Consider the following 24,009-nt stretch of genomic DNA (forward strand, 5'->3'; position numbering starts at 1 on the left):
GTCAAGCTTCAAAACCCAAAGCTTGGGTTCAGCCCAAAGCTGTGGGGTTCAGCCAATGCTATGTGATAACGTGTTTGCTTTCATTATTCCATTGCTCTTCATGAACTTTCAAAGAGATTTTGTGAAAACGTCCTGCAGAGTTATTCATGAATCTTCAAGGTGAACCATGTTCCCACAAACATGGAAACGCCTGGGGAGGGACAAGAGACTCATGCAAAGGGATCAAATCAGGCAATTGCCAAGGCAAGAGTGCAAGCATAGCTCAGGAGAAAGTAAATGAAATCTCAAGGAATATTGAGACATACGAAAAAGGAGACAAAACTAGATGAGAGGGACTACAGAAAGATGTGCCTCAGAAATTACAAATGGAACAAGCTAGAGCATGTAATACCTGGTAGGCAACCAAATGAAAGAATTCTGTGCCTGTAAAGCCAAAATGGTTCTTCTTAAGAGCCCTTTTTGAAGAGACCTACAGCTATACAAACACATCCGACATTACGGGCATAGACTAACCCGAATCTCTCTCCAAATTTTTACTTCCACAGCTTATATTCTACCCCCTTAAGTCTAACAAACATTGCCACAAGGAGCACAAGGTAGGTCAGAGCGAACATGAGGATGAACGGGGCACCCAAGGGAAGCATAGGCAGGGAAGCTTGGAGCAGGGGATCTGTACTGACGGAGTAAGAGATTATTTGCAATAGGCTGTAGCGTCCTGGAAGCCAAAGGGAGAGGAGACCTTGGTTGATGTTCCTGTCTGGCCAAGCAGAATTAGTAGCTGACTTGCTTCTATGTGGGGGCAAGGCTAAATCACGGCCAGTAGGTTAGTAAGATTTATGTTTTTTTCTGTCCTGTGAGCTGCTAGGTCCTATTAATTTTCAGGTAAATAATGTCAGTGGCAGACAGGTCCACTATTATGTTAATTCTATAAAAAATGTCCAGTCTCTATGAGAATAAAATCCTACTTCAATATCTGGAGATACTCAGATTTTTACTAAATAATATATAGAGATCAGAATTCAATTACAATGAGTTTTTCATGTATTAACCCTAACTGTATATAATGAAAATTTCAGGAAAATAATTTTTAAATTACTGTCACAAGCTAGAATAAATCTAAAAAGAAATAATAACTAAAATAACCATTTTTAAAAGAGAATAATTAAATACTCTGGCATTTCTCTTCTTTTTGGTCAGCAGGACATTTACTATCAAAATTAATCTTCATTCAGGTTGTTAAATACAAAACATCTCTACGAGCACACTAACATTTCAAGTAATTTTTCGTTTATTAAGTTTAAATCCTCAGCTTCTGCACCATATTCAGTGTTGTACTAGTGATGTTTATTTCCTAATTTAGCATGAAGTCTTTTGTGACTTTCAGTAATCAGTCCACGTAAACTAAATTCTGTCAAATCACTGTACAGTGATTTATATACTGGATACGGTGGTTTATGTGTCCTGAGAGACATGAAAGACGGCAAACTTGATTTCCCACAAGACAAATTTTTCCCGCACCACTCAGGCAGATAAAATATATGAAACATAAAAAGCTTAAGCAACATCTTGACTTCTCTGAACCAAGGATCATTTTGCGATTTCCTCCAATAGAGCCAGAATTCATCCCTGATTCATTCCTGGACCTTCTCCTAACAATCCTATCTCCAGCCATCTCCCTATTGAAGCTGCTTCTCAAATCACAGTAATACCCACAGCAGTTCTGAAATCCTGCCACAAAAAATCCAGGATCTGCAGCTGACCAACTCTAGCAAGGACAGCCATGGAACATTCATTTTCACTCTCAGATCAATCCAAATATTTTTAATCTATGAGAGAGAAAGTCGGTGTATCCATTGTGTCAGAAAACTGTTACTACTGAACATGCATCGAAGCAAAGGCAGACAGCCAGAAACAACAACAGGGAGTAAGCTGAGTGCATCTGTCGATGTACACTTCTGTTTATGAAAATTTGACTACCTGCTCCCAGTACAGGTGCATGTACAACCAGTTCTTTCGCAATATAAGTACTTTAGTATCCAGTATCAGTGCCCATCTGTCATTTCGGAATTCCTCCATCGATAGAAATACAAGCATATTTATTTCAGTACTAATTTTATCTGTATACACATTGAAAGATAACATGTAAAATATGTGATTATAACCAGGGGAGACAGGCTTCTTGTTCTGCTTTTTGAAATGCTTTCTCTGTCTCTTCGTTAATGTAACAGACAAATGACCTGGTCGGTATTAGTGACTGATCTTGACCTTTACAACTCAGGAGAAACGAATTCCATGGAAAAATCATTCATGCTGAAAATCTGAATGCCGAAGCTCTGCAAACAATCCACCTCTGAAGCACTACAAAGCTTAAGGAAAAAGATATCACTTGAAGCACACATTGCAAGTATCATTACTGGCACTAAGATGAGCACCATATCGCTTCTGTTCCCATAAATACTGCAGTTCCTGTCCTATCTCCCCAGATTTTTACTGTACTGCTCAGGGAAAGAAAATACCGATCTAGTGCGACAGGCAAAACTCTAGTCTTGTGGTTGTTCTTCCAGGCAGCGTTAATCACCATGGTACAACGGCTGCCTCAAAATATGCAAATACAAGTATTTGCTGGCCCGAGAAATTTCAGATGGAAATTTTAGTACACATTTAAATCAATATGCCTGACATTTGAATGATGACAGTCTAAAATTAAAAAATAGCAAAATACTTACAATTTTAAGATTTCATCAGAAGAAACTGAATAATCATTTTCAGATTTAAACAACCTTTAGTTCTTCATATGAATTGCAGTTTTTGAAATGTTGCTGACATGGTGGTGTTGAAACTTAAGCTGTGTCAAAACTAGTCTTTGCTAGAATATTCAGTAAATAGCTACTCACATTTTCAAAACATAAACCCAATTAAATGTCTGTTGAAGAGCTAATTACATAATACATATTAATTATCTAATTATACAATTTTTACTAAGCTATGCAATTAGCACCTGATTACATAATTTCATATTTTATAGTTGTTATGTCATTAAGAAAAAGGTAAGTTTCCAGCAAAATCCAACACAATGCAAACTGGATAAGAATAAGACAGGGACATTTGTGAGTCGTATCCACTGTTTCCAGATGGAAAAATGCCTAGATATGCTGTGAAACAAATGGACATGCTATTAACAGCAACTGGATATTAAAATTAACAATCTCTTCCAGTCTTTTTATGTCACTTGGTATTTCTGGATGCAGTGATTATATATTTAAAGACACACTGATCTGATCTTAGAGTGGACTAAAATTCATCTGAGAAAGCTAACTGCATTATGAAGGATTCTACATCAAATAATTGTTTCGTTAGAACATTATGAAGAAATGTGACTTTATTTTAAAGAAAAGCAGACTCATTGGCTAACTACAGGATTTTCAGGGTTCTAAATAATTTAAATTGATGGACAGACTGTGCAGGGGAGGTTAACTGTCATGTTCCAACTTCTATTGATAGCATCCTAGGAGCAGGTTTTTGAGTATTTTCACTGATATCACAGGAGTAACTCTACACATATAGAACGGTGGGGAAAAGTACTAATTAAACATGGTTTTTAAATTACATACTTGTTCAAATTTTGAGATGAGGCTTTAGGTTCCATGTGGAACATCACAGGAATTCTGATTGCTTTATCACTTGAGTCTACTCATGTAACTGAGCTTAAAGATGTCCTTCTCCAGAAAGCTGTCCATTTTTAAAATATCGCCTTACCATCATCAGTAAAATCACTCAACAAAAGGACATTTTTTTCAGTAGCCTCACCCCGCAAAAAACATGAGTCAGTATCTGGAGAACGGAAGGCAAGGAGCTCCTATTCTTCTATCAGGTGTTTCTCTTAAGGATATCAGAAACAATAATTTCACTTTGTCCAAGGATGTGATCAAGGGACAGAAGACTACAGAAGACTAAGTGTGAGATTCAAAACAGGGATTTGTGTGCCCAAGTCCAAAACTGCCTCTACCAGCGTGATCCACTGACTGCCACTCACCCCTGGAGAAACCAAAACCCTAAATGCCACTCTGAAAACATCTTACCTGAGGATCTACCCTTGTATGTGCTCAGACTTGCCTCAGACCACGCAGAGAGCTACCTACTTCATATATGCTACACTGCGTGACATTTTACATCCTTCTGTGAGACTGCCTCACACAGACTAACACAGTCAGCCCCCTTTCAAAATGCAGCCATGTCTGCAGTATTTATTTTTGGCTAGTTCCCGTGGCTCTGTTTGACAAAGACAAGAATGTTCCATGTCTCACCAGCAGAAGCTAACAAAATCAGCAAGTTCCAGTCTCAGGAATGAGATATCACATGTGCAACAGAAATTCAGTTCCATCTAGTAATTATGACTGGGCTGGGCGGGGGGTAGGTCATACACCTCAATACAAGAGTGTAAGTACAGCAGTAACCAGAATACGTTTGCGATCTACTAAACAAACTGTAATGCAACTTTTTCAGAGACCATCTCAATTATTAGGCCAAAATCAAAAGACATTTCTTACAATTTCTCACTTTCTTATACATGGTGATGTTAGGTGGTTTCTGCAGCGCATATTATCAAGTACTTGTGTCCAATCTATGACACTCCAGAATGTTTTTATCAGCTGAAGATGCAACTACATGAGGATTCTAAAGCAAGTGTAGAAGTCATTATAAGTAATAAACTGCTTGCATTTACATACATGGAAAATTAAAGCTAGAAAAACTTATTTAAAGTCATACGTGTATGTTTACAGCACTTGACTACAGATCACTGAAAACTAGCAAACTCCTTCCACCATCATCTGTATCCGAGTGCCGCTGTGAGAAATTAGTAATATTTCTCTTTTTAAAATAAATTATGTGATTCTACTATCTTGTTTGCTTTTGCATCCCTGCTCAAATTATTAAGTTTACAAATGGGAATTGCATTTCAGTACTTTCAGAAGAAAGAGGCAATGTAATGCACACAAAAACAATCTCTCACCTTCTAGATCTTCCTTTTCGAAATGTGTTTTGAGAATGGAGCGAGTTCCACCTCTATCCACAACAGCCTCTTCATCATTTCTCTGCAAAACAGAAGAAAGAACAGGTAAGCTGCTTCTCATGTGGAAACTATTGGCAAGATTTTACAGTACTATGAAACAAAGCTGGTTTTAATATTTATTTATATACACTTCTTAGGAACAAAAAAGTTTTTAAGAATTTCGTTTTCCTTATTAAAATCTATTTCTTATCCATCAATTTTTACAGAGGTATGATTACAGCTAACTTTGACATGAAGAAGTCATCCTGTTAAAACCTGCAAGATGATAAGTAAACACTGGTTACCGTGAACTAAGAAAAGCATGAGTCAATAGGACAAAGAAAGAGATGACAAAAGAAATGTCTGGTTGAGGCAGCTTTATTCTTGTACTCTTGAAGAAAGGAATTGCGTGTGTATTTTTGTCTTTAGATCAGGATTCTGAGCCACATGCAGAATTCTCAAATTATTATCACTAACAATCCTCATACTTTGGTAAAGCTAGAGAATGATACTCAGTGACAACATCATAAGAAAGAAAACTTTAATACCATGAAAACTGGCTTCACTTACTGGTGAATTGCAAAGGTTTTGCTTTTCTTTACAAACACCAAGCTGTAATTACAATAAAGGCAGATAGCACACACTAATAGCATAAACCAGAAAAGCTATTCTTCGTCAGCAATGCATATTTCTTGTTTAATTTTATACTGCAGTCATACATGCATTTTAGCTGCATTCTCTACTGCATTGCAAATGTACTATGTGATTAATTAGCATATTGTGCTCAGGCTAAAAAAGCTACAGAAATTAGTGATTTTGGTCACTTCTGACATGAAAAAAACATCCCGTTTCCCTAAGTAGAGAAATCTTTTGGGAGTTCAGCAACAGGGCACTGGACGCTGTGCTAAAACAAACATCGGCTTCACTACAAGTTTGACACCATCAATTGTAAAAAAACATTTTCTAAATACAGCCTATATTTCACAACATCATTTAGAGTCTTTTCCAGTAAATTATGATGAAGAAAAAAGGATGATACACAAATCCACAAATACAGACTGGGCGGAGAATGGATCGAGAGCAGCCCTGAGGAGAAGGACTTGGGAGTACTGGTGGACGAGAAGCTCAATATGAGCCGGCAATGTGCTCTTGCGGCCCAGAAGGCCAACCGCGTCCTGGGCTGCATCAAGAGGAGCGTGGCCAGTAGGTCGAGAGAGATGATTCTTCCCCTCTACTCTGCCCTCGTGAGACCTCACCTGGAGTACTGCGTCCAGTTCTGGAGCCCCCAACATAAGAAGGACATGGACCACTTGGAGAGGGTCCAGAGGAGGGCCACGAAGATGATAAGAGGGCTGGAGCACCTTTCCTATGAGGACAGGCTGAAAGAGTTGGGGCTGTTCAGCCTGGAGAAGAGGAGGCTCCGGGGTGACCTTATAGCGGTCTTCCAGTACCTCAAGGGGGCCTACAGGAAAGATGGGGAGAGGCTGTTCAGGAGGGCCTGTTGTGATAGGACAAGGGGTAATGGTTTTAAAATAGAGGGAGGTAGATTCAGGTTGGATATTAGGAAAAAATTTTTTACCATGAGAGTTGTAGAACACTGGAAAAGGTTGCCCAGAGAGGTGGTGGATGCTCCATCCCTGGAGACGTTCAAGGCCAGGTTGGACGAGGCCCTGAGCAACCTGATCTAGTTGGAGATATCCCTGTTCCTTGCAGGGGGGTTGGAATAGATGACCTTTGAAGGTCCCGTCCAGCCCTAACCATTCTATGATTCTATGATTCTATGAATTATACAAAAACATGAATTAATATAGCACGAATATATATTTGCTTGTCATTAGTAAGTGATATTGAACTAGAACGGCTTGATTTCAATATCTAAAACTGGTATTTAATGGAAGTCTGAAGCAAGGGGATTTGAATATCAGCGTTACAAGCTAAATATTTATCTATATACAAAATGTAATAGAATATAACAAGAAATTAAACTACATGAGCACCTCTCCTTAAAAAGCAGATGCCCCAGGCAAAAAGATTCACATCTAGAGCTGGATGTCATGCATTCTGGATCTAAGTTTTTGTTTCAGGCTCTTCTCTTTTTAAAAATAGCTGCCATGCTGTAGCTATCTTATATAGAAAAATCCTAAGAATATGTCAGCACCAAGCATCTGGGCTGTTAAAGAGAGAGAGAGACAGAGAGTGTTACAGTGTCTTTATTAGAGCTTTCCCACAGATAATTGTATGTAACTAAAATCTGACAATGAGAAAAAGTCTTCTATTCTTCTATGGTTTGTCTTTTAAATAATTTAGAATTAGCTAATAATCTACTAAAATGTACCAGGGCAGTGTAATTTCACACAAACCATTTCATCATCTTAGGTAATATGAAGCCTTCACTTTAAGCAGTTAGACATAACTGGGCATGCTTGCCATGCTGGTGTGATGCCATGCCCCTGGGTGAATGGTTAGGCAGGATGCCAAAGGCCAAGTACTACAGCCACATCAGAAGCAGTGCTATTCTAGCACAAGGCATAGCCATCAGCATCTTACTGATCCTGAAAAGGCCTTACAGAAGCAATGTTAGAGGAAATTCTACAATGGGGAAAATATTAAATTTCTGGACAGTTTAAAGCCTTTACAGATCATCTAAGTAAACTAAGTACAAATTAATTCATTAATATTTATCAAAATATGCTCATACACTTTGACTTTTCCTTTCCCATGTGTTCAATTTTCAGCTTCTGGCAATCTTTTTCTTCCCTGCCTGCTCTTCCTGTAATGTCACAGCAAGTCTCAGCCTTGCCTCATTCTCAGAAGTAGGTTTATTCCATTAATATTAGAGGGAAAAAAACAGCTTAATTGGGAGTATTGTGTTGTTGCCAATTCACTTGTCAAACTCTGAGCAAAGTCCAATTAAACAGACCTTGCACCATACACTCTCACTTCCCAGGGTGCAGTACAAAAGCCACCTTGCATTTACCAGTACAGGAGTCACACTCCATTTAGTCTAGACGTAATTTCTGCGATTCCTGTACTGCCTCCTTGGAGGAGGGGAGAACTGAGGGAAGGGCTCACTAGTAGTTTAGTGCAATTAGGTTTTAATCTCATTTGGAGGCAAGCGCTATCGCAATACAAGTAAAAACAGCGGCAGATCCACTTCACTTTGCCATGATGACTAGAGACTAGCAACTTAATTTCAGTTGGTAATGCTCTGCTTTTTATCAGCATGTCAGGAAAACTATGAAACTATTACTTTGAAGTGTTGCAATAAATGAGAGTTTGAAACTGAAAGTATAGGCAAGACTAAGCAAAAGACAGGCATGGAAGACAGAATTCATGCTCTGGATGACTTTTAACGTACTAAGCAGCCACCAGCATCCACACTAACATCCTCAAAGCCACAAATCCACTCAGTTTTGCCCATCAGTTTCAGCAGGATCAGAACAAGGCATGAAAAATAAATGTTTTTCACAGCAATGCCATGTTTATGTCAGAATTCTACCACTTCTTGCTTTCACCCCATTTGACGATGATGAAGGTCAGAAATTTTACATAGTGCACAAATCTGCTAGGACTGAGGTATTCAAACCTTATTGACATAGTGCAGCAGTCTGCAAATAAATGTGTGGACACACTGACCAGGTACGAGTCCTTGGAACTGTCCATTATTGCAATGAGTTGCTTGCTGAGTCCAGTGAACACTGTGGTCTACTGCTTAAAGCATGGGAGAGGGATCCAGGAAGTCCCCGAGCGCTAATCCTGGATCTGCCACTGACTTGCTGTGTGGCCTTGGGAAAGTCACTTAATCTCTGTGCCTCAGCTTCCCCATCTGTAAAATAGGGATAATAATACTTACTTATCTACCTTCCTCACCAGGCTGCTCTGTGCCGTAAGCAATATTCACATAGCATTTCAGAACTGTAAAGCACTAAAGAAGTGGTAAGTCATCCAATTTAGGAAAGCAAGCAGTTAACCCATGTGAAACCATGACAATAGGAAACAATAGATTGATAAAAATCAACATTGAGGCATAAAATGTTTTTTGACATCAAATCAATGTATATTATTAGTAACTTGTAATAGTTTTACAGTCACAGCTTTGACAAGTTAACCGGACAAAGTTTACATAAAAATAAATACAATGGGCTCACTTTCTGTTGGCCTAATTCAAGAGCAATGCTACAGAAGCCAGCAGAGTTACATTTCTGTGAAGCTGTAATCAGAGCACAAAAACCTTGTCATATATTTATAATAAACAACCCAACATTTCTCTCTCTTTTTAATTATATTTGTTAACATCTTATGGTTTTATATAGTTATCACACAATGGTTTACCTAAAACGTGGGCACAAAACTATTTCCTTGAATCAATAAAGTACCAGCAAACAGTAGAAGAAATAATGTATCTGGGATAAAAGAGCAAGAAAAGGCTGAGGCTTTCATGTGAAAACCATAAGCTCCTTAGAGATCAGGGCACAGCAACTCTACTCAGTCTAGGATTTCACCTCTTACATTTTCCAAATGAACGCTGAAATGACCTTCACTACACAGCAGTATCTGCTTCACATATTTCACAGGAAAAATCTATTTTAACGAAAGAGTCTTATCAATACACTTGTTACTATTTTTGTCTCTTTGGACTAGAAGTTTAAGCACAATGACGAGTACAGAAAAGCCGTATTTTCTATATTTTATATATATATATATATATATGTCGTATACTCTACTACAGTAGAGTGGTCCTCTGCATCCCTTACAGTGCAACTGCATGTTATAACATTGAAACATGTATTCGAAGTTGAACACAATTAAAAGGAAATAAACCACTTTCAAAGACATTTGGCCTCTACTTTTTGGTATGCAGTCATGAAGGAAGGTGGTCACCATGCATGCTAGGAGTACTGATTTTCAACGCTTAGATCAACAACCTGCTTACCGGAGTGTAAAGTGAGGCTGCAGCTGTTGCCAGGAACTGTAAGCGTACTGGTTAGAAGGAATAAAAAGGCCCACGGTTTAGAAACAGAAAACAAATGTCTGAAGTGCCCTTTCCACCCACTTATTGATAAAGCTCGGTACCCAGGATATTCCAAAGCTAGATAAATGACTTCCTGGAAAGCTTCCCAAATTGACCCTCTATAGCTATGATACAGCCCTAACTGTTGCGAAGAGGTGGATCTTAAACCCGTCACCTTCCACACCTCAGATCAATTCAATTAACAGAGAAACTACACATTCAGATAAGCTGAGAAACGTCAATTTATGACAGATGTTTTTGGGTGGTTTTAGTCACAGCGCTTACAAGCTGTTTTCATCATGTGGTAGATGATTAAGTGGAAAGAAAGAGGAAAGTAACTCCTTTCAAAGGTGGATCCCTACAAAGCCATGTCAACACACATTTTTAGATACAAATGTGCTAATGTAGACACATACATTTGTAGAACTCCAGTATATTTCTGGATAATGGAATTAGGACACATTGCTGATGTTCTGGATGATGACAAGATTAAAGTTTTGGTGACGTAACACAGACTTGAAGTTATCTATGTGTTTAGTGTATGTATTTACTAAAAAAGGAAAATCAAGGCCAGGTTGGATGGAGCCTTGAGTAGCCTGGTCTAGTTGAGAGGCGTCCCTGCCCATGACAGGGAGGTTGGATTAGATGATCTCTAAGGTCCCTTCCAGCCTATGCCATTCTATGATTCGGTGATTCTATGATCTTAAATGACACTGTTGCATGTATCATAAAAGCTACCTGAATATTGCACAAACATTTACTGAAGATCATCTGTGCTGATTGCTATAGTACATGAAATAATAGTATAACAATAAATATACATTAGAAAATAAGAAACTGTTAGGACAACAGGAAATTATTAAATAGTTGCAATTAATATACCTCACTGTCCTTCCCTTGGTAGGTACTCCACTCCAGTGGTATGATATTTGGTGCTATCATTTTTGAACAGACAAGTCAAAATGGATAACACTAAAATTTTCATTTTACATGGAAAACTAGAAATTATTTCTTTTCTTAAATTCTTCTTTCTATCTAATTTTCTTCATACTTGACTACTTTTATTTTCTATCTTTAGTATTTGGTCAGTGTTTTCAATAAACTGGATTGAAATACAATGCAAAAATCAGCTACACAGAGTATTAATATTCCAGAAATTCTTCAGAGTTTTTAAACTTTCAGGTAAAATCCTTTTCCTTTTTAATTACATTCTTCATACACCCACAGCACAAATCACAACATAACCAAAAAGAATCCTTTTTCAGCATCTTTCCTTCCGTAAAATATATAGCAGAGAAGAAGCCATTTTGATTTTTTTCCGCACTAGAAATTATGCATATGACACACCTGCTGACTCATAAGAAAAATAATCATGGTATTAATTGCTTCTTCATGTAAGCCACTTATTGACGATTAGAAAACCCACATAATTCTTGAATACTGTTTAGAACTAAGGAATGTCTGTCAGCATAAAACATTAAATATTGCGCACCTATAAACAAAAGAAAGCTGTAATATAAACTTATTTTAGTTATATTACCAATAATTACATATACTTAAAAGATGGAACTCTGTAATATATTAATTTCAGATTATACATTTTATCATAAAGTTAGTGGTATAAACCTTGTGTATTCACCATTCAATTGGTCTATAATGAAATTCTAAACATTTATCCAGGCATCACATATGCACCATGATTGCCCGCTCAGTCTGAAGACATGCCAGCATTATTACTTTGAGTTGTATTTATTTCACAGACCCATTACACGACATTTGTATTTTTAAGATCATTTTGGTTAAGTTCAGCTTGATGTTTCGTAAAGATGGCATTATTAAAGATACAGAAAAGTGAGTTATTTGAATTCAGGAGCTGCCAAGAGCATATTGGAAATATCTTGTAAAGACAATTAACCTAAATGGCTAAAAAGCTGTTCTATGGAGATGGATGCCTCCCTGTTGTAGGAGGCAAATCACTGGTGACTGCCATTTTCAGCCTTGTCCTTTAAACTGTCCTTGAGCAGACACAGTCACACAAAACTGATTTATGCACTATGTATATGCCCACAATTTAGATGCTGTGTTTTTTTTCTTTTTCTGAAGACAAGAACGGGGTGAACAAAAAAAATCTCTTTTTGAATGTTATTGTGTTTAATTACAAGTAATCACATTGAACAATCTTTAGAGGTGGAAAGTACAGTGAATTTAATCCTTCTGATGAAATATAACTGCTTTTCCATTCCACTAGCTACACTATATCATCCTTTCCCCCTCTCTACCCACCTATCAAGGAAGACCCATCAAAATACATTTCTAATGCAATAAAGTCTGTTCTGTAAGATCTGAAGAATTATTTTTAAACGTGTCCCTTCAATTGTACTGTCTTGTGGCAGCTTTCTGCAGCAATCACTACGAGTTAACATAAAGCACATATTCCTTTTGGTCAGCTCTACTCCGTGTAGTTCAGGCTATGCAACAAAGTAGAAAGCAATTAGTTTTCATTCCAGATTTGCATCTTCCCCAGGGATGCATATCATATGCATAACAGCATCCTTCTCTGTCTCTCTTTCCCTCTTCTCTCTTTTTACAGCAAAAGCCAAAATACTGCTTAGCATGACTCAATAAAGAAATACCATCTTCTGCAACGCTGCTAAAAATTGCACTAATCAGCACCGGCTCCAAAGAACCGATTTGCTACTGACCTGAGACTGAGCACACGTTTAAAGTAATAATGCAATTCTTGTAACATATGAACACAGACAATCATTGCAGACATTAAATCTGAGCACATACTATCGTTATAAATTTAATGAGATGAAACACCAGCAGAAAACACACACACAAATAAAGCAAAGCAGATTTACAGACAAGCAAATGCTCGCTAATACATGTAATTCCCGTGTTTATCGACATTTGAAGCATCCTGTGCTGGTTATATACCATCATGCACAGTACAGCCACTATGAACTGACGTATAAAATGAATGCAGAGTCAGTAAAATATTTCCTTACCATTTGATAAGAAATCCTCTTTCTTAGAATAGCCATTTTAGGTCAAAAGAATACATTTCTTACATTTGCAAGGCAAATATGTTACTTTGTCTATTCTTCATACACCTACCCAACAGAAGACAAGATTTCTATTTAAAGAAGATAAAACAGAAATTCAAGGCAAAATAGTAACTTAATTTCTTGCAGTACCTAGATGCCCCACTTCCTCCTTCTGCACTCTCCTACCAGAAAAGGACTCTGTTGTACTAATAGCTGCACCAACAAAACAGAGAGGCAGGGTGGGGAGGGGGAAACCAACGTTGCCACTCAAAAGGCTTGATAAACCTGTTGGAGCATAGGATGTGATAATGAAATAATGAACTGTTAAATTCTTTCTGGATTCTGGTACCTGTTTTAAGCACCTGCATTTAATTGCAGCTGTGTTTGCCACGTTTTGTGTGCCTTGGAGTACAATTATCGGAATGCCTACATGAAGCGAGTGCCTTATAAAACCTGAACAAGGCACTTTGGTTGTTGTGTTCCTTTGAATATCTTCAGTCATGTTAAGATTCTCATAACTTCTCCCCTTCCTTCCTGTCATATCACATCTGCTGGATTTGTAAGCTAATCTTTATTCAATTGCTAGTCTCAGCCAGACATCTGAATAACTAAAAGGCAAGTGTTCCTTGCTGCTAGTTAAGGGATGTACAAGTTGGGTCATATCTGTATGACTGAGATTTTATTCCCTTTGCTTCATATTTTTCTTTACTACACTGTCAAAAGGTATGGAGGCAAGAAGAGCACAGACTTCAAGCTGAGGCATGGTTATTTTTTCCTCTTTGGTTATTATCTGAATGTCTTGTCATCCTCGTACAGTCCCATTAGCTGAAATCACCTTTTCTCGCTTCACAGCAATGGCTATGTCAGCTACTACGGAGAAGTTCAACAGCATGAAGACGGATGTGTAGACTTCATCCAAAGTCCAAATGAGATTTATTTTTAGCTTGTCTGGGCTCTCTCTTGGACCAAGGTCAGGTGAGAAGAGATCCAAGATAACAGCATTACTTAGGTGTAGTCAGAAGTTAAACGTGCCGAGTTTAGCCCACTGTGCAACAGGATATCAGCTGCTGGGCAGTAAATGGAAAAAAGTAAATTATGTTAATTGCTAGTTTCTTAATCAGCAGTAGGATATATTGGGGTTTAAGCTGGATACACTTCCCATCTCAAAGGATCTGCTTTCAGCCTCAGAAAAGATGGTATATTTTCAGATTTCTCTACCTAGAAATAAGGTCAGAGAGAAGAATCATAGAAGGTAGCCTTCTTGCAGCAGCTATTCATGTGGAAGTAGCAAGTGCAAAGAAGAAAAGAGGTCATGACCAACTTATCAGAACCTGTTTTAACAGCAGCTACAACACAGGAGAAAGGGCTTTTTCTTTTCTTTTACAACCACAAAAATGATGTAATCTGGAGTCTGCATCTTTTACATAGAAATGTATGCCAACCATAGTTCAAAATATCACCTTTTTTTGACATTGCAAGTCAGCATGATCAAAAATAAATTACATCCCTCTCTCAGAAACACCGATGCAATGTTCAGTGATTCTTCTGTTTCTCAGGCCTACCCATAATTTTCAGTTACCTTTGACAAACACTCTCTACAAGCACAATCCAAGGATTAATCAAGGCAGCAGGGAGGATGTTCCAGGACATAAATATTCTAAATTCAGATTAATTCCATAAAACTTTTCACCAAACTGAAGTTGCCTTAACTAGAGATGACATCACCATCAACTTTTCTAATAGTCACTGCAAAGAGTTGGGCCCTTCCACAGGACAAGCAAGATCTTAGGTAGACTGACTATCACTGAAGATGGGCTGAAAATTGTTGAGACTTTCAAGAGTTCCGATTAGGATTATCTGAAGAGAAGGATAGTAAACTAGACGGACTGTTAGTATGATGAGCCAAACTCATCTCTAACCTTCCAAATAAGTTTGCCAACACTAGTGACACTGTTGCTCTGCTAGCAGTGGAGGTAGCCTGACTGAATCAAATCTAACTGAACTGTTAAAAAATAGTATGGCCCTTTTGTCATCCATTGTCAGGAAAAAATTAACTTAGAATATCATACAATTTTCTGTTGCATGCCTGAGGATTAAATTGGATTCCTTGTAGCCCTTCAGAGTTGTCTTCTGTATGATCTATTATCCTCTAGAAGAGAAAAGAATATTGTGTTTGGTCTGTTCGGTTTTCTTAAACTGAAATTTGTAAATGACTTCCTTGAAGACAAGTCCTTCTTGGTCAAAATGTATAAACGTAGATGTAGGGTTTAATCTGAAGAGTTCCCAAATCATCTATATCCTCAGGGAGAAATTTCAGCAGAAAACCCAGAACACATGACCCAGTACTTCTCATGTCCAAAGACTTAAGTTGATCTACATGATTCTGTCATCATGAGCGATTTTTTTATCAAGGCAACTGTAACTGATGCAATTGAAAAATACAGATTTCTATCACCCAGAAATGTTCTCCTGCATGCAAATGAACAGTTACCCTAATGGAAATTAAGAGACTTTTTACACCATCTATATAGTCACAGCATAAAACAAGAAAAACTGTCCATTTCATAATTGGACAATGACATTCTGATTATCTTTGCTCTCACTCCTTATGCGTCTCAAGTCATCTGTAAGTCATGGTCACCAGGGAGGGCAATGTCAGAGAAAACAGTTAGAAGCCACTCTATTCACTAAGAAGATAAAAAATAATTATGTCCTTCAAGTCACCGACTACACGATCTTCTATCTGAAAGTTCAGGTAGTCTAATTAATTCATATAGGGATTAAGAAAAGCAGTAAACAGTGCAGAAGTGGGACGAGGGGGAGGGGGTTAAGGAAAGGCAGAAAACAAATAAGTGAGAGAACTAAATTGATAACGTGCTCTGAGATATAACAGGGCAAATAAACAGATTTCAGATACGAAGTTTGAAATTACTTGTGCATCACTTCTGCCCAGAGAATGAAATACTGCACTGAAAAGAGAATTTTCCTATCAGAGACTCACACAAAATATATTGGGAAAGTGATCATAGAATTGATTAGGGTGGAAGAGACCTTGAAGATCATCAAGTCCAACCATTAACCTAGCACTGCCAAGTCCGCCACTAAACCACATCCCTAAACACCGTATCTACATGTCTTTTAAATACCTCCAGGGACAGTGACTCAACCACTTCCCTCAGCAGCCTGTTCCAATGTTTGACAACCCTTTCCATGAAGAAATTTTTCCTAATATCCAATCTAAACCTCCCCTGGTGCAACTTGAGGCCGTTTCCTCTTGTCCTGTCGCTTGTTATTTGGGAGAAGAGACCGACCCCCACCTCGCTACAACCTCCCTTCAGGTAGTTGTAGAGAGCGATAAGGTCTCCCCTCAGCCTCCTTTTCTCCAGACTAAACAGCCCCAGTTCCCTCAGCTGCTCCTCATAAGACTTGTGCTCTAGAGCCTTCACCAGCTTCATTGCTCTTCTTTGGACACACTCCAGCACCTCAACATCTTTCTTGCAGAAAGGGGCCCAAAACTGAACACAATATTCAAGGTGCAGCCTCTCCAGTGCTGAGCACAGGGAGATAATCACTTCCCTAGTCCTGCTGACCACACTATTTCTGATACAAGGTAGGATGCTATTGGCCTTCTTGGCCACCTGGGCACACTGCCAGCTCATATTCAGCCGGCTGTTGATCAACACCTCCAGGTCCTTTTCTGCCAGGTAGCTTTCCAGCCACTCTTCCCCAAGCCTGTAGCATTGCATGGGGTTGTGGTGACCCAAATGCAGTACCCAACACTTAGCCTTGTTGAACCTTGCACAATTGGCCTTGGTCCACCAATCCAGCATGTCCAGATCCCTTTGTAGAGCCTTCCTGCTCTCAAGCAGATCAACGTGGTGTCATCTGCAAAGTTACTGAGAGTGCACTCTATTCCCTCATCTAGATGGTTGATAAAGATACTTAAACAAAACTGGCCGCCCGCAATACTGAGCCCTGGCGAACGCCATTTGTGACTGGCCACCAACTGGATTTAACTCCATTCACCACAACTCTTTGGGTCCGGCCATCCAGCCTGCTTTTTACCCAGCGAAGAGTATGCCCATCCAAGCCATGAGCAACCACTTTCTGCAGGAGAATGCTGTGAGAAATGGTGTTAAAGGCTTGACACTAAAGTCTAGGTAGACAACATCCACAGCCTCTCCCTCATCAACTAGGTGGGTCACCTTGTCACAGAAGGAGATCAGGTTAGTCAAGCAGGACCTGCCTTTCCTAAACCCATGCTGACTGCACCTGATCACCTGGTTGTCCTGTACATGACACATGACGGCACTCCAGACGATCTGCCCCATAACCTTCCCTGGCACCAAGGTCAGACTGACAGGCCTGTAGTTCCCTGGATCCTCCTTCTGGCTCTTCTTGTAGATAGGCATCGCATTTGCTAACCTCCAGTCAACTGAGACCTCACTAGTCAGCCAAGACTGCTGATAAATGATGGAAAGTGGCTTAGTGAGCACTTCCACCAGCTCCCTCAGTACCCCTGGGTGGATCTCATCCAGCCCCATAGGCTTGTGTGTGTCTAAGTAGTGTACCAGGTCACTAGCCATTTCCTCTTGGATTTTGTGGCTTCATTCTGCTCCCCGTCCCTGTCTTCCAGCTCAGGGGGCTGGGTACTCAGAGAATAACTAGTCTTACTGTTAAAGACTGAGGCAAAAAAGGCATTAAGTATCAGCCTTTTTTTCCTCATTCCTTTTCTCTCTGTTTCCCCCCGCATCCAATACAGGATGGAGATTCTCCTTAGCCCTCCTTTTGTTGTTAATGTATTTATAGAAACATGTTTTATTGTCTTTTATAGCAGTAGCACAGATTAAGTTCTAGTTGGGCTTTGGTCCTTCTAATTTTCTCTCTGGATAACCTCACAACATCCTTGTAGTACTCCTGAGTGGCCTGTCTCTTCTTCCAAAGGTCATAAACTCTCTTTTTTTTCACCTGAGTTCCAGTCAAAGATCTCTGTTCAGCCAGGCCGATATTATTCCCCCTCGGCTTGTCTTTGGGCACATGGGGACTTCCTGCTCCTGCATCTTTAGGATTACCTTCTTGAAGAATTCCTAGCCTTCCTGGACTCCTTTGCCCTACAGGACTGCCTCCCAAGGGACTCTCTCAACCAGGCTCCCAAATAGGCCAAAGTCTGCCCTCCCGAAGCTGAAGGTGGCAGTTCTGCTGACCTCCCTCCTTACCTCCAAAAATTGAAAACTCTATCGTTTCCTGATCACTATGCCCAAGACAGCTTCCAGCCATCACATCACTCAAGTCTTTCTCTGTTTGCAAACAGCAGGTCCAATAGGGCACCTTCCATTGTTGGCTCACTTACCAACTGTGTCAGGAAGTTCTTTCACCCATTCCAGGAATCTCTAGGACTGTTTCCTCTCTACTGAATTCTATTTCCATCATGACAGTGGACTAGATAACGATGGATTTGTAGAGTTTAAAAGTCTAGACAGCACAACCGCACAAGATACACATTCAGGAATTTCAAATGTGCTGCCCAAGAATCAAAGGCAAATATAAATTTTAAATGGTAGTTCAACTGGTCTACCTCTCAGAGAACTAAGCAGTAGATTTGTACAAATTGCTTGTCTGCTGTAATGTGGAAGCTTTAAACATCATCACTTCCATGACCTTGTTGTTCTAGACTAGTCAAGATATTTGACAATAAAAACAAGCTAAAAGTTAGAAACAACTGATACGACTTTAACAGTGTGCTTCATATTGAAATTACAGAATGTAACTTTTGGAAAGGAAAAGGGACAAGTATTACTATAGAGCAGAAAGTAATTGTGAACACAGCATTGCCAGTTTCCTGGCTTGTATCAGAATAGTGTGGTCAGCAGGACTAGGGAAGTGATCGTCCTCCTGTACTCAGCACTGGTGAGGCCACACCTCGAATATTGTGGTCATTTTTGAGCCCCTCCCTACAAGAAAGACATCGAGGTGCTGGAGTGTGTCCAGAGACCAACGAAGCTGGTGAAGGCTCTAGAGCACAAGTCTTGTGAGGATTGGCAGAGGAAACTGGGGTTGTTTAGCCTGGAGAAAAGGAGGCTGAGGGGAGACCTTATCGCTCTCTACAACTACTTGAAAGGAGGTTGTAGCAAGGAGGAGGTCGGTCTCTTTCTCTCAAGTAACAAGCAACAGGACAAGAAAAAACAGCCTCCAGTTGTGCCAGGAGAGGTTTAGATCAGATATCAGGAAAAATTTCTTCATGGAAAGGGTTGTCAAGCATTGGAACAGGCTGCTGAGGGAAGTGGTTGACTCACCATCCCTGGAGGTATTTAAAAGACATGTAGATGTGGTGCTCAGGGACATGGTTTAGTGGTGGACTTAACAGTGCTAGGTCAATGGTTGGACTTGATGGTCTTCAAGGTCTCTTCCAACCTAAACAATTCTATGATTCTATTTCACTATACTGCTCTAAAGTGAAAACAATTACAATCATTATGACGAAAAACAATATCCAGCAGATGCTCTTCATACCCTTCCTTGCCAAGACAACACCATCTCCTTTAATAAAGAATGGACTTTTTTGCGGTGAACAGAAAAAAGAAAATTCCTATCATTTAAACATTATGCCACAAGCTACTTGGATCAGTCTTTCATTTATTACAAGTTTGTATCATTCCTAGTACAATAGGCTCTTCTTGCTAAGATCTCAATGCGAGTACTAAACACATAATAATAATCTGCTGATCTCTGTTTGGTCTTATAAGCATCCATCTTTACACCTGCAAATTCTGCCTACCTTTTCTTCAACTAGCATTGTTATTAAATACATATGTGTATGCCTATGTGGAGAAAGAAAAACTGTCTGTGGGCTCCATTGACACACATGCCACAAATATATGCATGATGTGATAGTCAATAATTCAAATAAATGACTTTATTTATAACTATATCATATAATTTAAAAGACACGTTATAGCTTGTAGGTAAACAAACAAATATCCTCGGGCTAAGAATATATGGCAACCTAAGTACAAAAAGATGAGCACAACTAACACACCTGCTCAGTCATTAACAGGTTATACTTAATTTTATAGACTACAGAAGGAGTTTTGACAAGAAGTTTCAACAAAGATTGGGGACAGTAAGAAAAAGTGTATTAATGACTGTAAGATGAATAGCAATCAGGAAATCAAAACCGATACTGCCAGTAGAGCAAACACAAAATTCAACTCTGTGGTAAAATCTCTCTCTTGGAGTGAAAAGAGAAGGCAAGTTGTAACAGCTTTTAAAAGAAGGACTAGAAGTTTGTACTTGAGAAGATGAGTAAATAAGCTTTAAAAAGCAAGTGATGTAGGCAGAGTGATAAGCCAAGATGATATTAACACCAGTAACCAAGTGAAGCAAAGCTGTAAGTATTGAAGTCAGGCAGGCAGATGAGATCACACAACAGTCATGGTGTTGAGACGAGGAGGCCTTTAATCTCATTTACGGCTACATGGACAAACAGGAACTGTCAGACCTCAGAGCTGCAAAAAGCAACAAGAGCGCATCAGGAAAAAAAACAAAAGAAAACCTGGGAATTGTTTCTGACATGATTATATTCAGATGACCACCGAACACCAAGAAAATTTTCTGGGATAAGCACAGTTTAACCACAGTGGGAGAAGACCACTAAAAATTAAAGTAGTGATGCCTTCATAACAATTATGCTTATGGCTACATTATCTGAAGTAAGGTGTGGAGGAGGATGCAAAGGCTGAGGATGGATTCCTGAGAGATCTAAACACACACCTACATACAGAAAGAGAAGGAGGGGGAGACAAAGACCCACCCAATAAGAAACTAAGTCTGAGAAGAGAGAGAATCAACAAGGACAAAATGACAAATGTCTAAGAACAACAAAATTTAATGAAGACTATAACATAGCATTGCAGAGAGATGACAGATGGAGTGGAGGAGAATAAAGGACTAGCATGGAATTTCTCCAGGAAGAAGTCAAGTGGAACATTAGTGAGACAAATTTCAGTGCAAAAGACAGAAACTAGAAGTGAGCAGTTCCACAAAGGCATTAGAATACAAGAAATGAAGACAATTGTACAAAGCATACCAAGAGGATGGGGAGATGAAGGAGGTCCAGGATATTAATCTGGTGAATAGAAACTTCTGAAGTTGAGCGTTGTTTTGTGGTTTTTTTTATATATATATATATATATATATGAAGAGACTCAGACATATTTCTTGTGTATGGGAAGGAATTCAAGAAGAGAAACAGAAATTAAAAAAAAAGACCAGCAGAAGGTCAGAAGGTGGATAAGGACAGGGATAGGTTCATTGGAACAGGTTCAAAGACTACAAAACAAAATCTTAAATGTCTCTTTCACTAAACGAGGAGGAAGCTTAAATTTTGACTTTGGTTGGTTAGTTTTAATAAGTTCACACGGAAAGAGGGGGGAATAGATAAGCTGAATGGAGGACTATACAATTAATAAAAAAAATAAAGTACAGGCAAAACTGCAAGCAAAGATACTCAAAACAGATTACAAAAATCCCAGAGATTGAGAAATACAGAAAGTCAGCAGAATTAAAAGATTTTCACCAGAGATAGTCAGCACTATCTCTGAAGCATAGCAGATGGCATCAGGAACTGAGAAAGTGCATACTGGGAGTCAGCCAGGACTATGAATTGTCAGAAGGGTTTGGAAGTGTATGAGAAGAACAAAAAAACATAGTCTCAAGGGAACTGATAAAACTGACAGAGGAAAGTACAGAGGAAAAATGGAAATAAAAGCAGAAAAGAAGTCAACAAGATCAACATCAAGATCAACAAAAACAGAAGTTTTACAAAGTCTCATTCTTGGGAGGAGAGAGAGAGAGAATAAAAATGTTGAAAAAGTTCAAATAGTTATCACAGAAAAGGAACTCAGAGAACACAGTGCTTAGAGATCAACTCAAAGCATGTAGCTGATTTGGCACATGGGATACAATTAAAATGAGAAACAACAGCACCAGGACAGCTACAGAGTTGGATAGTTATCCATATGGAAACTGAAGCGTGAGAAATTATGAATGGAAGAAAGTTGCAAGTCGAGTCAGACTGAGAGATGGGAACAGGTAGTGTTGTGTCCATGATGCAGACCATAAAGACATTAGAAAGGCAGGCAGAAGGAAATTCTATTGTTTAAAAAAAAAAAAAAAAAAAAGGCACAGAAGTACCAATTTCTTTGATCCAAATTCAGAGTGGATATTTTTGGAGGTAACAGTCTTGTTAATAAACAAGGGAACAAAATTCTGTGGGTTGGAGGGAACAGCAGGAGGTAAAAAGACAATCTCCAGGTTCTTTGAGACCAGTAACATTCCAGAAATATCAAGAAAATAAAAGAGCAGATAGTGGAGATGAGGAGTTTTGCACCTGAAGGAAAAAAGGAAGTGTCAGGAATGGCACAAAGAGGAGGCTGAACCAGAGGCAGATGTAATTTAAGGGAAGAAGGAAAGGACAGAGAATATCAACATTAGTGTGATCCAGACAAGGGTTGATGTAAGAGCATGAAAATCATCAGAAAGCACAGAGATAAAGAAGCACCAATAAACCAATCAAAAATAACAACAGAAAGGAAAGAGTATCATCCTGATTATTGCCTTTTCATATATCCTGAAACTTGTTATCTGAAGCTGTTACATATCCTCTCTCTGACATACATTAGTTGTTTTAGCAAATTACACGGTGATTTAAAATGCTAGTTGATAAGGATGAGTTGCTATGACATAGTTATACTGGGAAAAGATTTAATCCACTGAAGCTTATACCGCATGCCAAGTCCATATAAGCAGGCCTGGTCGAGGCATTTTATACTTGTACACTCTGTAACTACATTAGAAGTTCATGCCAACGTACACTAATAAATCTTTTGCAATGTAGAACTGGACTAATCCAAGCCCTATTCTCACAGGAATTTTAATCATATTTATGGATCGTTTGCCAGAATAGCATACTGATAGCTTAATTCTTCTCAAGATATAGTACACAAGAGAGTAAATAACATCACTGGTTAAATGTTCTTCTGCATCCTTGGACACAGAGATGTCTGGGTTCTTGAGCAGGGAATGTCTGGGGTTCTTTTAAGGAGCTTGTTTTGTTATTTTAAGCTTGCTAATTCTTTTCCAAGTCCAACATCACAGTATGTCTTAAATTTAACTTCACCAATGACTGTTTTCAAGTAGAAGATACCTGAAGGCAAAAGACTCTAAACAGTCCTTTTGAAATCCTACATTAACTTGCACCTTGCACAACTCCTGTGTAGTCAATGGGAACCCAGTAGGATGGGAGCTAGGTAAGATTCCAGATAATTTTTATTTTGAACTATAGCATTGCCATGGACTGCAACAGAAAGGTTTAAAAAGTGCCTATCATAAGAGCTTTCCTCTGCTTAGAAACAGAATGAGCACATTTTAAACAGAGTCAGAGCACAGAAAACATCACCAAGAGACTAGAAGCAATAATAGGAAGACAGAAGAACTGACATGAATCTCCCTTGAACCTTTGTCTACCCTTCAAACGAAATAGGCCCAAAGCTTTTGTAAGAACACTGGAGACTGAAAGTGCATCTCCCTGTACAGCTTACATTTAAACTGAAGAATTTTTCATAGAGGGGAAAGAGAGAAACAGAAAAAGCAGATGTCCTCACTTCTCTCTTTAGCAGCGGATCTGACTGGCACAGGGCAGTCAGGAAGCTTGCCCCTTCACCTCACGATCACTGGAAAGGCCAGTTTACCTTAACTAGCACTCTGTCCATGCCTGTTTATTAGTCATCTGCTAAAAAAATAGTTGGGGGGGGAGGAAGTAGTCAGTGACATATTTAATTAGTAAGTAAAAGATAAGCGCTGTCTCCTTTTCAATAGCATAAAGATCAAGTCAATAAATC

The 24,009-nt window shown here is 38.9% G+C and overlaps 1 protein-coding gene across 2 annotated transcripts in view; it reads right to left on the bottom strand.

Annotated features, from left to right (window-relative positions):
- SLC4A10 (solute carrier family 4 member 10) overlaps window positions 1-24,009 on the bottom strand; it is a 127,587-nt gene that overhangs the window by 93,294 nt on the left and 10,284 nt on the right. For both annotated transcript variants that reach the window (XM_086615334.1, XM_086615333.1), the window contains exon 2: window positions 5,012-5,093. In XM_086615334.1, the coding sequence (XP_086471460.1) occupies window positions 5,012-5,093 (82 nt within the window). The remainder of the gene's footprint in view (window positions 1-5,011; window positions 5,094-24,009) is intronic.

The sequence above is a fragment of the Tauraco erythrolophus genome, chromosome 8, assembly GCF_009769465.1.
Source record: "Tauraco erythrolophus isolate bTauEry1 chromosome 8, bTauEry1.pri, whole genome shotgun sequence".
NCBI classification, from domain to species: Eukaryota; Metazoa; Chordata; class Aves; order Musophagiformes; family Musophagidae; genus Tauraco; species Tauraco erythrolophus.